We start from the raw sequence: 15,178 nt of genomic DNA on the forward strand, positions 1-15,178 counted from the left end.
AAGTAAAAAAAGAATTGTTTCATATTTATTGAACATTTATAAAAGATTAATTTATATAATACAGACAAAATTCACACCATATCTGTTTCTGGGAGGCCTATCAACAGACGTTAAAACCAGTAATAACTAATTAGTGAAGAATGTTGAAGTGTTTAAACAGACGAGGATCACTGACCTAAATGTTAAAACTCAGTATTTGTAATGAAAACTTGACAATCTATTAAAACTCAGTACTTTTAAAGAATACTAGACAATCTATTGCAGTTCATACATAGATAAACATGTACTTCACAAATTATGTTTGAACCTTCAACTGACAATGGAAAACTTGTTCTGGAATCATAAATGCATTTTCAACAAAATCATCGGATACAAAGAGAAATTCAACACTTGATGTGCATTTTACCTTGCTCTAACTGGTTATCAAAGCTAACAAATTTTACAGTGTTGATCTTAAAATGAAGATTGGTTACATTTCCAGTCTGTTTCTGCACACATCTATGTAATTTGGCATCAAAGATTTCTTTGCCAGTACATGTATATATATATATATATATATAGAAGTCTACATATACTTAGAAACAACCTAAGAAAATCTAGTGTTTCTGAAATAGAGAAACCTACGGAAACAACAAGCAATAACTCTGTACTAACATTGCCAGCATGTGGCCCAACATCAGTAGATATGCTAGATCACACTACACATAGATTTGTTTTAATGTACATTAACTCTCTTGTCAATGTCTATTCCAATTTAAACTTGATTTGTGTACAAATTCCAGTGTTCTACTTTGTACTCACTATGGTGGATATTTTAGAAAGATGTGTAATAAATTCAAATAAAAACATCAATCTTTTTACAACAGAGACAGAAATGGTATACAAGTTCGGGAGTGTATTGCTGTTATCAAACCTGACATTTAACATTATAGGAATGTGTACTATGTGTGGACTGACTAAGTACATGTATACTAATATACAAACACTAGAGTTCACACCTTTACTTACAAGGATGCATCATTACGACAATTCTGTTTAAAAATATATATTGACCAGCACATATTTCATATGAATAAACATATCTGCCTGAATATCATACAAAGCAATTAGACATGTATTATTGCTGTGTTTTACTTAAGATGATAAAGTTAAGTAACTACAAGATGTATATGCATCAATTTAAACTGCACCAATAGCACAAATAATAACAAAAAACATCTTTAAGAATACTGTTCTTCAGGCAGACAAATCATGTATGTTATATACAGATACACTAAAGGTGGTTTAATGTGCTATGGGGCCAAATTATATACCACGATTTCAGACAAAGTTTCTCAAATGAACACACAATAATCAGAAATTCTAGGTTTAATGTAGGATTCTCAAGATCTCAATATCCATCTACCGTATTTATTCTAATAAACGCCCCCCCCCCCCCTTTTTTTTGGAAAGAAAAATTCCTCAATTCGAGAAAAAGAACTTACCGTGGTATGTAATTGCAATTTCATACCCGGGTGTCAAAATGTTTGTCACTTAGTTTTACAATGTTTTGTATACATATACACATGTTTCATGGTGTGAAATGGGTACATACAACAGATCTCACAACTTACCGACTCTGAAAGATTATCTGCTAACATCTAAGCCATTACAGACTATTACCATTGTACAATTTTTTTTTACAAATTTAAGAGTTTAAAATCTTAAGCATGCAAATTCCTCCTAATTGTTGCTTCAGAAATATATCCTTATAATTAGCAAAATATTTCTGTTTTCACACTGCACCAAATCAAGCCACATTACAGCACGTTCTGAATTCCAATATGATGGATCAAGCACATTACACCTAGTCACTGACTCCATTGTTACCTTTTTTGTTGAAATACTGATTAAGTGTCCAAACATTAGATGCGATTGAGGTTTCATAGAAAAGATTATATTGAAAAAAATGAATCAGGATACAGTTCGAAACCTCATTCTAATACTGAATGGACTTTTTAACCATCAATATTTTTATGTTCTTTTTATAAGAGTTGATAAAAAGTTTCATTTGTGTAAAAAAAAAAAAGAATCATATAGCATTAATCTAAATAAACACACAACAAAATAAACTTTTAGTACTTTTACAGCAAAATACTCCCAGAATGCTTTCGCTCATTCTCCCACCCATAAATATATACAACACGCTAAACAATACAAAATTATGCTGGAGAGTTAAGGATGAAGAATGAAGTGAGATGTATGAACAATTATGAAATACAAGATGACAATAGACAAGATTCAGTATTGTTTCAATGATCTGCTTTGTCATTCTCTACACAAACAACAATTACTGTCACAGATATATTGATTTCTTTTGTTAGATTGACAAAAGTATTTGTAATGAGTCAATAATTCTAAAGATACTAAAAATTGTTTTACCCAAGTATTGAGCGATTGGGGTCATAATGAGGTCAAGAGGATGCTTCTATATATAAATGATATGGCCATTGCTGTGCAAAAAAAAGTTAAAATTCATCCAGTACATGTTTATGTAATTATGAATTTTTAGTTCTGCTTTACTAAAAGACATGAGACATATGTGTTTTGTCCATAGACTATTGCAGCCAATGGCTTTCACCTTTAAAACTTTTTGTGTCTTTGAAAGTTGTACAAAGCAAAAATTAAAAAAAATAATTAAATGCAGCTAGCATAACTTATGATAATACTGCAGTAGTTAATACTTAGGATTAGTCTTTAAAGCATGTATACATTTTGTATAGGATATATTTTAATAAATATCAAAAAAGCATATCAAAAATTTTCCTTAAAGGTTTGGGCAGGAAAAATAATAAATATTGGTACTATGCTTTCTATCATATTTTTAGTATACAATAAAATTGTATAAAGAATTTATAGAACAACAGCTTTTTCAATTCTATTAAATTAGAAATTTAAATCGAACAGAAATATTCATATAACCGCCTCATTTTAAGCACACATTTGAACATCATGACAACATCTTCAGTGTTTTACGAGTGTTTTCTTCCTCAACTACACATCTAAACTTACTCTTTTTTCATGACAGCTAGCTACATTATAAAGTGTAAAAAATCTTTTGTTTCTAATCCTAAACAAGGCTTCAAAATCTAGATTGCATTAGCCAATTTTTTTCATCATGATCCACAATTTAAAGTTAGATACTGGCAGAGGTAAATGATCATTAAGATGAGAAATACCAAGTACTTACACTTTTCCCATTGATTTCATATAAATAGGAATAAAATAAATGCCAACAGGAAAGTGTTGTTAAGTTAACAATAGAGAGTTATAAAAGCTACATTATAGCTTTGATCACAGGCTCATTTTGCTACACACAGAGGATAATTTGAGCTAAAATATGAACAAAATATACTTAGCCATACAAAACCAGTGTATACATATTTGTACACATACAGAACTTGGGTCTGGAATTACGTCATTTTTGTATACTTATACACTAATGATTTATACAAATGTGTTTATTATTCACAAATAAACTTTTCATATATTGATATATAACTTTATTAGTGAATAAGTCATACTGTCTTTGATGATTCTGATTTATTGAAGTAATACAATATCATTGTACAAGGTTCGTACTTACTTCCCTTTACTACATACGGAAGAACACCTACTTGAACCACTTGGAGGAAACTTAATTTGCCAGGATATGTAGATCTTCCAATATGTGACTTCATAACATGCAATCTGTTTATGTGATGGAAACAGCAGAATTTACAATTAACAGATTTTTTAAAATGTTTTGCATCTTTACCATCTTTCCAAATAAATCTGTGGTTTTTAATTATGCTGGATATGAAAAATGCACTTATATGTTACAGAAACAGCCTTTTACTAATACATAGAATTTAAAGTTTAAAGATAAGACTAAAACATTATAAATTGCTGTGAAATATGCTGTACCAGAAGGATATCTGATGTTAAAACATTAAACTCAACACATAAATCATGCAGGGATCAATGTAGGAATTGGGGGGAAATATACCCTTTGTACTATTTAAAGCTAGGGGGAAAACCAATGCAGGTCCAGCACAACACAACATGGTTGGGGGTATACCCAAACCAGTGGAATATCTCTTATGGCTTTTCATACTGACTTTGAACATTTTTAGTATGGGTTTTTTCATGTATTTATAGTATGTAAATATATAATAGGTGATTTAGTTTTTATTTAATCTAGTTGAAAAATTATGCAAGTGAATCTTTAGGCAAAAGTATTTATGTTTTAAAGGTTATTGGCAACATAATTCTTATTGACAATAAAAGAACATTTTTGAAGGGGTGGGGGATGAACCAGTCATTTGGGGAATATTTACTAGCTTTTAGGAGAATTTTTAAAGTCAGGGGAAAACAACTCCACTGGGGGAACAAATAATAATCTGTAACAATAGGGCTAGATTGAACCCTGGCATGATTCAGAAGGCTGACGTTATGGCACAACATGAAACCATGATTTCAAGCAGACCTATATATACTTCGAAGCATGATCTTAAAATTTTACTAAGTCTTTTTAATAAAGAGAAATTTTCTATAGGATAGTTTCCAACTGAGATTAAATTTAAGTTAAAGACTCTTTGTATAAGTGACATTACAATAGCGTGGAGCTAGTGGCTCCAGATGTCCCTCCCTAATAACAATGGCAAGTCGTTAAGACTGATTCTGTACTTGTTGCTGGTCGACTGTCATCACTTCCACTGCCTGCGTGGCGTCTGGTACCATTGAGTGTGTTTTTGTTGTCATTGTGTTGATGCGATCTGTGGAGAATTGTGACATCGTCCCCTGGATAAGGCCGGTGTGTTGTGTGTCTGTGAGATTCGCGAGTCCTCCGGTCATCGTTTGGTACATGGACACAGGAATGGTCACTATACCTGTTATAATGTAAACATGTTAGTTTTCATTTTAAGAAATTCTGACAAGCCAATGACAATGAAAAAATGATTTTATACATATTACAGCTATTTGATCAGCAATTCTATAAACTAAACTTAATCTTGGGCATGAGGGATACAACCAAACTGTAGACTAAAATAGAGTCAGAGTATTTGTTGACTCACCACTGTTGATATTTATATCATACAACTCATTGAAACAACAACTGTTGATATATCAACAAATCACATTACCAATGACTATTTCTATTGTTCAGGCTTTTGTTGTGGGAAAAGAAGCTCAATACATAGAAGAATTCAAAATACGTAGAAAACAAAAAGTACTAGTATTCCATGATTTAGTGTCAAATTATTGGCAGTGTTCTATCAAATTTACAACAGTCTGTGCCAGCTTATAAACCCACTGCAGGTAGGGCACAAGAATTGTACCTGCTGCTCCCATTGCATAATCCCAAGAGGCAACTAAATTTGGGATCTTATCTTTTCTCTTTTTTCTAAACAACTTTTTTCTTACTAATGTCTCCCTTGACACTGCTTAACTTTTGGCCTTTATTTGAGCGTTCACCCCTGTGAGAAAGGTGGTTGGTTCTGTCCTCTGGCCAAGACATTCTCAGTTTATAACAATGCTATTTGCTACTCCTGCTTAACACTCAGTATTTTGGAAATGGGGCGACTGGTTGGCCTGTTATATATGACCGAGTGTTGTGTCCTGCTGGGTATCTTCAGCAGTATATACACCTCCGTGAGGTAGCACTATAAAATCGACATCAGCTCCACACTATCACAAGGAGGTAAACAACATACTGCAGAATCCCAAAACACACACGGGAGGTCGTTCGATCATAGCTGTTGATAGGACATTTAACAATACAAACCAAACCAGCCAGCTTTAAATGGAAAATATAGAACGATCTTTTTCTTAATTTAGGAAAATATTACACTTAGCCAAGTAAAACATCCTGTTTTCAACTGTGACACAGGGCAAAAAATGTAACTGTTGTCACAGAGAAAAAGGCTACAACATCTATGTTCATTTTTCATGTAGACATATGTCTTATAACAAAACCCAAGGATTCACCCACAACTGCCAAACCTGAATTAGATCATAGACAGATTTGATGTATTGATATATCATAACCTGTTTCTAGTGACACGGGTTATAACTTTCTTGCTAACAGATTATAAGACATCTCTTACCACCAATTTGGGCATCCCCAGCCAGTATGATCTGACCGTTCTGGTTGATAGGGAGCGTGGTCAACTGGGGAGTACTCTCTGCGTTCATCTCTAGGGAAACAGGTGTCATGTGGGCACTCAGTGCCTGAGACAGGTCATTCTGATTGGATGCCACTTCGGCCAGTGTCTGAACCGCCTGTGTGGCCTCATGCTGCGTCAGGTGTTGCTGCCCCTGCTGCTGCTGGATCTGTAAACATGTCGGAGATGAAATTATTCCCTATTCATGGAATGTTCAGTTTCACAATACACATGCAACAATCCAGCACATGTAGATTTTTAAACTTCATTGACTCATATCAGCTGACAGAAATGTAAATACCAGTATAATACTCAATTGTTAGCTTCAATTTATTATATCTGAACCTTAAAAACTTCACGCTAATAATAGCCACATTTATTGTCAGAGATTCAATTTGTCCTTGAACTTTAGACCCAAATAACCTTGACTTTTGACCAAGAGAGCTTAACCGTTGATCACTTGTTTACTTATTTAATGCAAACCAATTTTGCAACATAAACTCAAGCAGTGAAAAGATGGAAAATTTGACCTTGACCTTTTAGCCGAATACTCTGGACATACATTTTTGTGAACTAAACAAATATCATGGTTAATGAGAAGTTGTTTAAAGATCTTAACACATTTGACCCTATATGACCATGAAAGAAAGTAAAGATCACTGATTTGAAAAAACTTGGTAGCCCTTCATCCCAGCATGCTACTAACACTCTGGGATTTTTGTTTATTGAGAAGAAAAAAACAGAAAAAAAAGAACAAAAGGCAATTGCAAGAGGTCAAAAAAGGACCTAAAAGGTCTTTTGCAAGACTGTCGGTAATAAAGATGACACGGAAACACTTACTGCGTGTACGACAGTGGCCTGTGTGCCATCTGGAAGGGTGACCACAGACTGAGGGCCTGTTTCGATCTGTATAATGGATACCGTGCCATCAGGATTGTTGATCGTTTGGACCATAGTGCCACCAAAGGCTGCTGCATTGTTGCTAGTCTGGACCTGCATCATGCTAGGCATCTCTTCCATAAACACTTGTAAGAGGTCATCTCTCCCGTGATGTTTATAACAGTTCTTCACAATATTACGCAGGGCATCTGTCCACGACACCTGCAGATAAAATGTAGTGTTTTATAATCATAAATATGGTTCTTGCTTCCTATTTTCTGAATAAGCAATGTCAGAAATCTCCTGAAAATCAGTATTATCTTAAAACACAGAATATATCAAAGTAAAAGATGACTATTAGAGTCTGGTAACAAAGAAACAAAATTCATTCATGTGGCTCCGATTAAGATGACACGAATGTCTTTTTGAGTGCACTATGACTCCTTGATAAATTGTGCCAAACATAAGTTTACATTTACTTCATAAGAAAATTCAACGTTATCAGATTTCAATACGTACTCTTTTCTTTTCATCCTCCGTTCTCACATCACTTCGTACATTGGCCCACGGCAGATCACTTGGCCACCAGATCGGTCTACTTTCATCCTTTCCCCACCCTGGTTTACTCCTACCCGTTGAGTATTTCAACATTTCGGGTATAAAATTTCTAAGCTGGGCCTGAAATGTTTAAAAAAGACATCTTGAATAGAATTATGTACATAAATGGATCTTGATGATGTTTTTCTTAAACTAAAAAGTCAAACATAAAATGTACATCTCTTTTTCTTGGATCATTTTTGAGGACCAGAGCTAGCTGAAACCAGGCATATAAGTTGGCCTCTAAAATTTTTGTTACAACTTTTTATCAAATATTTTTATAATGCCCTCAATACACAGTTATCATTCATTCATATACCTACCAACAAATACATTCTCTTTGTAATGCAAAGAAAATGACTATGAAGTTTTCTTTTTTTATATACAAAACTGCAATACAATGTAGATACTAGATATGTAACAAGTTCAGCAATCATCTAAGTTAAGTCCCGATGTCCGCTTACTTGTGTCATTTTGTCAACAGGTGTCGGTATCCCGTCGATAACTAGGGGAGGTAACTCATGTAACCCCGTATTTTCTGGATTAGGTGGCGGTGCCTGCTCAGCTAATGAAGACTCCAGCTCTTGCATCACAACATTTCTATTACTTCTTAGCTTTAATACAAAAAATATAAATACATTCATTCATGCAGGTTTCTGGTACATTTCATAAGAATGATTAAAATGCAAAATAGGATTCCCCCCCCCCAATGAGATCAATATGCATTTAAATATTGTTGTTGATTATTTCATAATATTTTTTTTAAGTAGTTAAAAAGTTGGGTTTTTTTTATTTATCAGTCCCCTAACATTTTATTGCCTGGAAATATACTATATAGCATATTACAAACTTAACATCACACCTGCATGCTGCACATTACCATCTAACACATACATGTATGCATTTTCAAAATTTTAAAATTTTGAGCAATGTCAAAAGAATTCACAAATAACTTTATAGATTTTTCATTATGTGTTTTATTCTTATTTTGTTCTGAAACTTGAAAATTATTTTTTTTATCAGGATGGTATTGCCAAATTGTTATATCTTTCAACAACTATATATATATGATGCAAAGTGCAAACAGTTTCATTGTTACACAAATCATATAAAATTAAAAAATACTTCAGCAATTTTTGACAGGCAATAATTCTAATTTCTATATATGCAATCCGCAGAAACTATATATTACAATTTTGAAACTTTTGAAAGCATGTACATACCACATTTTCTAATGGCTGTGAGCCAAATACTTTGAAAGACTGAACGGACTGACTGAGTTTGCCTGGCGTACAACACAACACTACTGCTTGCTGTCCCACGCGTGTTGTGTATTCGTCAATTGTTGCCTTCAACTTCCTGGAAAATAGCAAATATTCTTTCAACAATATGTTAAGAAAATGCTAAGACAACTATGTTTTCTTCAATCATATATCATGAAACACGTTCTTCAGGTTGGCAAGCATAAATGTAAATGGGCCTTTGGTATTATCTATATTAAAAGTCATACATACAAGGTTGTGATACACTTTGTCCATTCAATCATATACTTAGCTGAGCTGCAATATAGTTGTTGCTGAATGTTAACCACATAATCTTACTACAGCAAACGTACTTATCCACCAGAAAAAAGCAAAGTCTACATGTATTTATAAATAACTGTACATTTTTTCTTTCATTGCAGCTTCAGGCAAACTGTTACTGACATTGAATTCAATTTTTGAGAAGCTGGAAATATGAATCAATTTGAATAGAGTCAATAATATCGGTATCTTTGAAGTAGTTAAACTGCCAAAATTACAAATAATTAAGTCACAAATAACTGAAATACAAACCTTAATAACCTTGTTTGTTGACGTTTCCGTTTTGAGGGATTTGTTTCAAAATGATGTGGATGTTTACGTTTTTTACTAGAAGCAATTGCTGCAGCAGCTGCTATTCCAATAGTACCTTTAAATAGACGATGAAAAATTACTGGTCAACAAGCACGAGTAACAAACCAGGTCTATTTCTCAAGGGCTCATGTAAATATTCAGAAACCGAAAACTTCAGGAATAGTCTGAAGTTTCGGGAATTATATACATGCAAATATGATGAAGTTAACTTACTTTTAAATATGCATATAGTATGATTTAGGAAAAGCTGTGGAACCCCTTAAAATTTACAAACTTTCCATACTCAATGGAAGTTAAATTAAAATTTAATATTGGTTGCAAAACATTGCTATTGAATCAATTTTAAAAAGGTGAAAAATGTACGAAAGTAAAACTAATTAGTAATTACCAGCAGCTGCCAGCTGAGCAGTGACGTCATCTGTGACAGCATTTCTAAGCAGATCTGAAGCGTCAAACTGGGAGCTCTCTGGAGAACTTGGTTCACTGATGTCATCGCTGATCATACCAGAGTTCATATGGCTATTCATGTGAGAGGTATTAATTGTGACGGTGTTACTATTATTGTTCATGTTACAGATTGTCATTCCACCCGTCGATGTTACATGTAAATTGTTCATGGTCAGGCCGATCCAATCGCTCACCTCTCTTCACACATTTTGATTTGACAAACCTATAAATAACAATAATAATATTTATTAATAATAAAAAATTATTTTTGAATGAATTGGTTCAATACCTAGCAGAGGAATTAGATTTAAATTCAATTAATCATGCACTTTGTTACATTAGCGCCCACATAGTGGTAGGGGACCCAAAGAGGCGGTATTGTGTGTGTTGTTTTGGTTAGAGACTTTGTTGAAGGAAGTATGAATGTAGCGGAACTGGAATTGGCTGACACCAGTGGTCATGTAGCTCAAATGATGAGAGAGCTAGCATCCATCTAGAGTTCAAGTTAAATCCCAGCCTGGTCATTGCATTTTCTCGATCTCTGCTGTTGTGTCAATGTAGGCCTCGGGAATAATACTTGGCGTTACTTGTGTAAGCATCGCTGCAACCCCTGGAAACTTGAGGACAAATTCTTCCCTGGTAGGAGAGTATGTAACCTTTGTAAAATACCTCTTACCTAAAGAAATTCTCTTTAGCTTGATTGTTTGAGTCTAAAGTTACTTGGATGGGGCGCAATCTGATGAAAAACTGAAGCAAGTTAACTTTCATACACCCATGACTTTGCATGAAAAAATTCACTTTTGGAGAAATTAAAGTTTTCCCGGAATATGTAGAATATTATTTATGTATAACATGTGTTTTACACACATATTATTATTCACCCTAATAGAGTGTAAAAAAATGAGTGAAACCCGGACTGGAAAAAGAAAACAGATAGGTATGTTGGGGAAACTGTATTTGTAATAGTAATCTCCAAAACATCTTTTCACCTCATTGATAAATCTCTTGCAAGAATAGATATTAGCAATACATTCCATTTATTTCATGGGGGCAATAACACGAGTTAGAGCATATTTGCACAGTTTATAAATTATAACTGTTAGGCCTGAATATCTCTCATATGACCCTAAATGAAGCCAATCAAGACTGTATTGCCTTTCTCCAGTTTAAGTAAAAGAAAATGACAAAGTGTGTCACGCTAAATGCTATGTTCTTGAGATAGGGGAAAAAGAAATGGACCTGTTTTGGGCTACCGTCTTTTGACATTCTTTTTCGATATTGGATAGCATTAAATTATAGGATCTGAGCCCAAAGTCGCTTGGATGGAGGGAGCATGAGGGGTATGGTGGAGAGGGGGTAGACTGGTGTTTTCAACGTCACATTTTTTCTATGATTTTGTAGAGAAAAGTTGGAACAAGAAGAAATCATTAATATATTACTGTGAGAACAAAAATGTAAACAGTAGGCTATAATTAGTATCGGCGTTGCTCCTGTAGACAAACGTGATGGTCGCCATATTTGCTAGTTTCGGTTGGCGCAAGGTCAGTTAGATGTTGCGCAGATGGAATCTACAACATTCATTTTGAATTGTTTATTGCTATATCAATCAGCACTGACGAATTTTGTGTTTACACTGGACAGGGGCAACTTCGTCTGCGCGATAGATTGTCAACATGCGCAAAGGGTTAGGAATCTTACTACAAACAATGCGACTGCGCTTGGGCTTGCGCGCACCTCCAGTTACAAAGCACCAGAGGACAGACGGGTGTCGAAGGGGGTGCACATTTCGGACGATATTTCCTTTTCAGAAGTAATATGGACATCATACTTTATTGTACAAGAAAGTTGAAATATTGAGATTTATTATGATTGTGCGATATTTGGCGTAATATGAGCAAGTGCACAATTATTTCGTCTTCAGCGAGTACATCAATGGTTTCTGAGTTACAAACAAATATGGCGACCTCGACATGCGCATTGCTTTGTAAATAAAATTCTGACTTGCGCTCTAACTGTGATCTTCTAGCCATATACAACAAGATAAAGTAACACTTTGACGATAAGAATGAAACCAGGGAAGCCAAAAAAATGTCGTTTAAACCCCAAAAGATATACAAACCGTCACAAATTGTAGGGAAAATCAATCGTGTTGATTGAAGAATATTCATCCGCCACTGAACTTCCGCACCTTGTTACACCCTATTTCTATTCTTGCGCGAAGGAGACTAGTCCACTTCAGCTAATAAGCCAAACTGATTAGACAGTTTATCCACTGTCGTGGCTTTTCATGACGAATCTAAAGGTAGTTATGAAAGCAATTTTATATCGCATATGGAATTAGGTTCTCAAATAAATGCTTCATGCGTTTAGTTATTATATACTTCGGATACTAATTAGGCCTAATATAAAGCCAGGTAAAGCAGAATGATACATGTAGTCTCCGGTCTAATTCACAAAAAATCATAGATATCGTTTACCGTTGTAGAGATGATGGTCTTTTTATAATAGATTTTAATGGAATCATACATGTGGTGACAAATTTTTAAATCTCATTACAACGTAAAATTAGTTTATGGATAAAAGTTTAGCGTATATCACTCACTATATGTATACGGTGTCTTCGGTAGTACCAAATATATTTCGATCACGTGTGGAGCTAATATTTTGATATTTTCACGAGTGCGTAAAATATAATGTTAGCACGAGTGAAATATATTTGGCATTACTGAAGATACTGTTGGAAATTCTGTTTATTACATAAATCTACCGGACAGCTTTAAATTAAAGTTTTCCCATTGCCTATATATGTGAATGTTTGTGATTGGTTATATCAGAAGAAAAATGAAAAAAAAACACACTTTTATAGAATAAATATTTTTTGCTATTTCACTGATAAAAATGTAATAAATAGATATATGATTCTTTGATGTGTTCATGGTGTAGGTCTCTCTATTTCATCATTACTGAATACTTTTTGATGATTTTCGTTATCCTATCACAGACGGTGTTCGCGTGAATACCTTTAAAACGCCATTTCCTGATCCAAATTTAGTAGCGTGTGTGCCCAACCCTGGCATCAGTCGCTGGTCTTGCTCTCCTTAACATTGACCCAACCAAGAAAATATGATGTTTATTGCCCTCTGAGGGATATTATTCCACTTCTGAGTAAGGGTCTGCATGAGGTGAGCGACGTTATATATTATGTGACGCGCTTCCTAACCCTCCTGTCTAGCTAGTCCCACAAAGGCTCGATTGGGGACATATCTGTACTGTATGGTGGACAATCAAGAACTGGAAAGTTGTTTTGAGCCAGGAAATCACAACAAACCCAAGCAACATACTTGTATATAGGACCTCGCATTGTCTTGCTGCAACGTAAGATTACGTTGAAGGATAAGAGCTCGAGGAAAAGAACGTGTGATCTCAAGACCTGATCCTGATATCTTACGGCTGTAAGATTATCATGGTTAACCACGAGAGGTGTTTTCACGCCTTGATATATCCCTGCCATATCATAACAGACCCTCCCCCGAATGTCGTCGTCCATCTGACCTATAGGGCCTAAAACGTAAAGTATATATCTTGTGTTTCTTATCAACTAAAATATATTTCAAGTTTTCAACATAAATCACGTCATGTTATGAGGCCAACCAATTCAAACTTTGTGACGTAACGCTGTCGATGTAACACCCCGGCTTTCTCTATCTACGGATTCAGGGGATTTAAAAGCTTTATTATTCCATGACTGCTGACACGATACACAGGGATCGTGAGATTCATGTGATACAATTCTGTTTAAGTTCTACTGTCGATATCCCAGCCTGACCGAACACTTGGCTTCCATTTTCTCGTGCAACAGAAAAGTAAATACATTGTTTCTCATTTTGAGAACATGGTATTACTTTGATTTTATTCATGACAGGTCGGCAATAAAAATAGACAGTAACCATTCCCTTCCGGAACGCGGGGTCCCTTTCTTGTTAATTCTAATGGACTCCCTTGTATTCTTTTTGTTCATATTCAACTGCCATCGATTCTTTTTTTATTTAGTTACGTGGACACGACGCATTATTTTTATCATATAGTAATTCAATTTTGCATATATCTATTTATTTTTCAATATCACATGCACATGATCTGACTATACTGAAGCAGTGGGGGGGGGGGGGGGGGGGGGGGGGGGGGGGTACTCTACATGTATACATTCCTTTTGTAATTACACATTCTGTCTCCATCAACAAACCAATCGATTAATCCGTGGAGGGCCGTCCACAGAACAGGTTGCTCTGACACTGGGAAAGCGACGTATTTAGAATGGCGCCCCATTCCACGATTAACTAATGTACACTACATTTGAGTATATAGTATAATTATGCAAATATAATTTAACAAAGACCATGCTAACACAAACGAATGGAATAATATATATATATACCTACCTTAGTTTATTGTAGTGCTGATCTTGATAATTTAATGTAATTAGTTTAAAGTCAATGTTTTAAATGCCTGCAGGTATTTAAGAGATTTTTTCTGTATTGCCTTTTGTATGGATATATGAACACCAGGAAAATTAATTTTCAATTCAGATAATCAATTAACTTATCGATTTAAATTTTACTCGTATGTGTTATGAAGCTGACCAAATTGAAGATCCATGATTGAATTAACAGATCTATGTACCGAGACAATTTAGATTCACTATGGAGTTAGAGAATAATACCTTAGTCTTATAAAAATGTTGGCGTGCTCATACGAAACACAACCACTATATTTTCTAAAGGTCGGAAGTTCTTTTATTACGGCTGCATTGTCATTGGTCTTGTATAGAATCCGAAGGCTATATCTAAAATTATGATCAATGCTTGATTTAAAACAAGTGGAGCATTGCCGTGCCCCTTTAGAATTAACTACCGTTTATGCTATATATTCAGACGATATCATATGTTAAGTTCTTGTGTATGATGAGTCGTAACGAACCTTTATGAGGATTTCCATAATGACTGATCGGACAAGACTTTAAATACCGCAAAATTAGTAGATTACCTCATCTTGAAAATGGCGCAGGTGGTGTTGGCAAATGATGAAGCAGATTTTTTCCAGCAAACACGGATTAACGATTAGATATTACGGAATACGGTATGATTTTCAGTAATCAGTGTTAATATACCATACACG

The 15,178-nt window shown here is 34.5% G+C and overlaps 1 protein-coding gene across 2 annotated transcripts; it reads right to left on the bottom strand.

Moving 5' to 3' along the window:
• Positions 1 to 1,682: 1,682 nt before the first annotated feature.
• Positions 1,683 to 12,218, bottom strand: LOC117330698 (DNA-binding protein P3A2-like). 2 transcript variants are annotated; one of them, XM_033889149.1, is made up of 9 exons: positions 12,123 to 12,218; positions 9,945 to 10,226; positions 9,497 to 9,611; positions 8,885 to 9,020; positions 8,126 to 8,275; positions 7,584 to 7,742; positions 7,026 to 7,286; positions 6,129 to 6,354; positions 1,683 to 4,910 (listed from the first exon to the last, which is right to left on the bottom strand). In XM_033889149.1, the coding sequence occupies exons 2-9, from the start codon at positions 10,171 to 10,173 to the stop codon at positions 4,690 to 4,692; spliced, it is 1,497 nt and encodes a 498-aa protein (XP_033745040.1). In that variant the 5' UTR covers positions 10,174 to 10,226; positions 12,123 to 12,218; the 3' UTR covers positions 1,683 to 4,689. The 2 variants fall into 2 exon arrangements, with proteins under 2 accessions (XP_033745040.1, XP_033745041.1); XM_033889150.1 differs by lacking the exon at positions 12,123 to 12,218 and adding an exon at positions 11,443 to 11,601.
• Between the last annotated feature and the right edge of the window lie 2,960 nt (positions 12,219 to 15,178).

The sequence above is a fragment of the Pecten maximus genome, chromosome 7, assembly GCF_902652985.1.
Source record: "Pecten maximus chromosome 7, xPecMax1.1, whole genome shotgun sequence".
Taxonomy (NCBI): Eukaryota; Metazoa; Mollusca; class Bivalvia; order Pectinida; family Pectinidae; genus Pecten; species Pecten maximus.

Coding starts and splice junctions, on each gene's coding strand:
- LOC117330698 (XM_033889149.1), bottom strand. CDS start 10,173: ATGAACAATTTACATGTAACATCGACGGGTGGAATGACAATCTGTAAC. Junction 7,743..8,125: donor CTGTTGACAAAATGACACAA/GTAAGCGGACAT, acceptor TAAACATTTCAG/GCCCAGCTTAGAAATTTTAT. Junction 4,911..6,128: donor TGGGGATGCCCAAATTGGTG/GTAAGAGATGTC, acceptor ACATTATAACAG/GTATAGTGACCATTCCTGTG.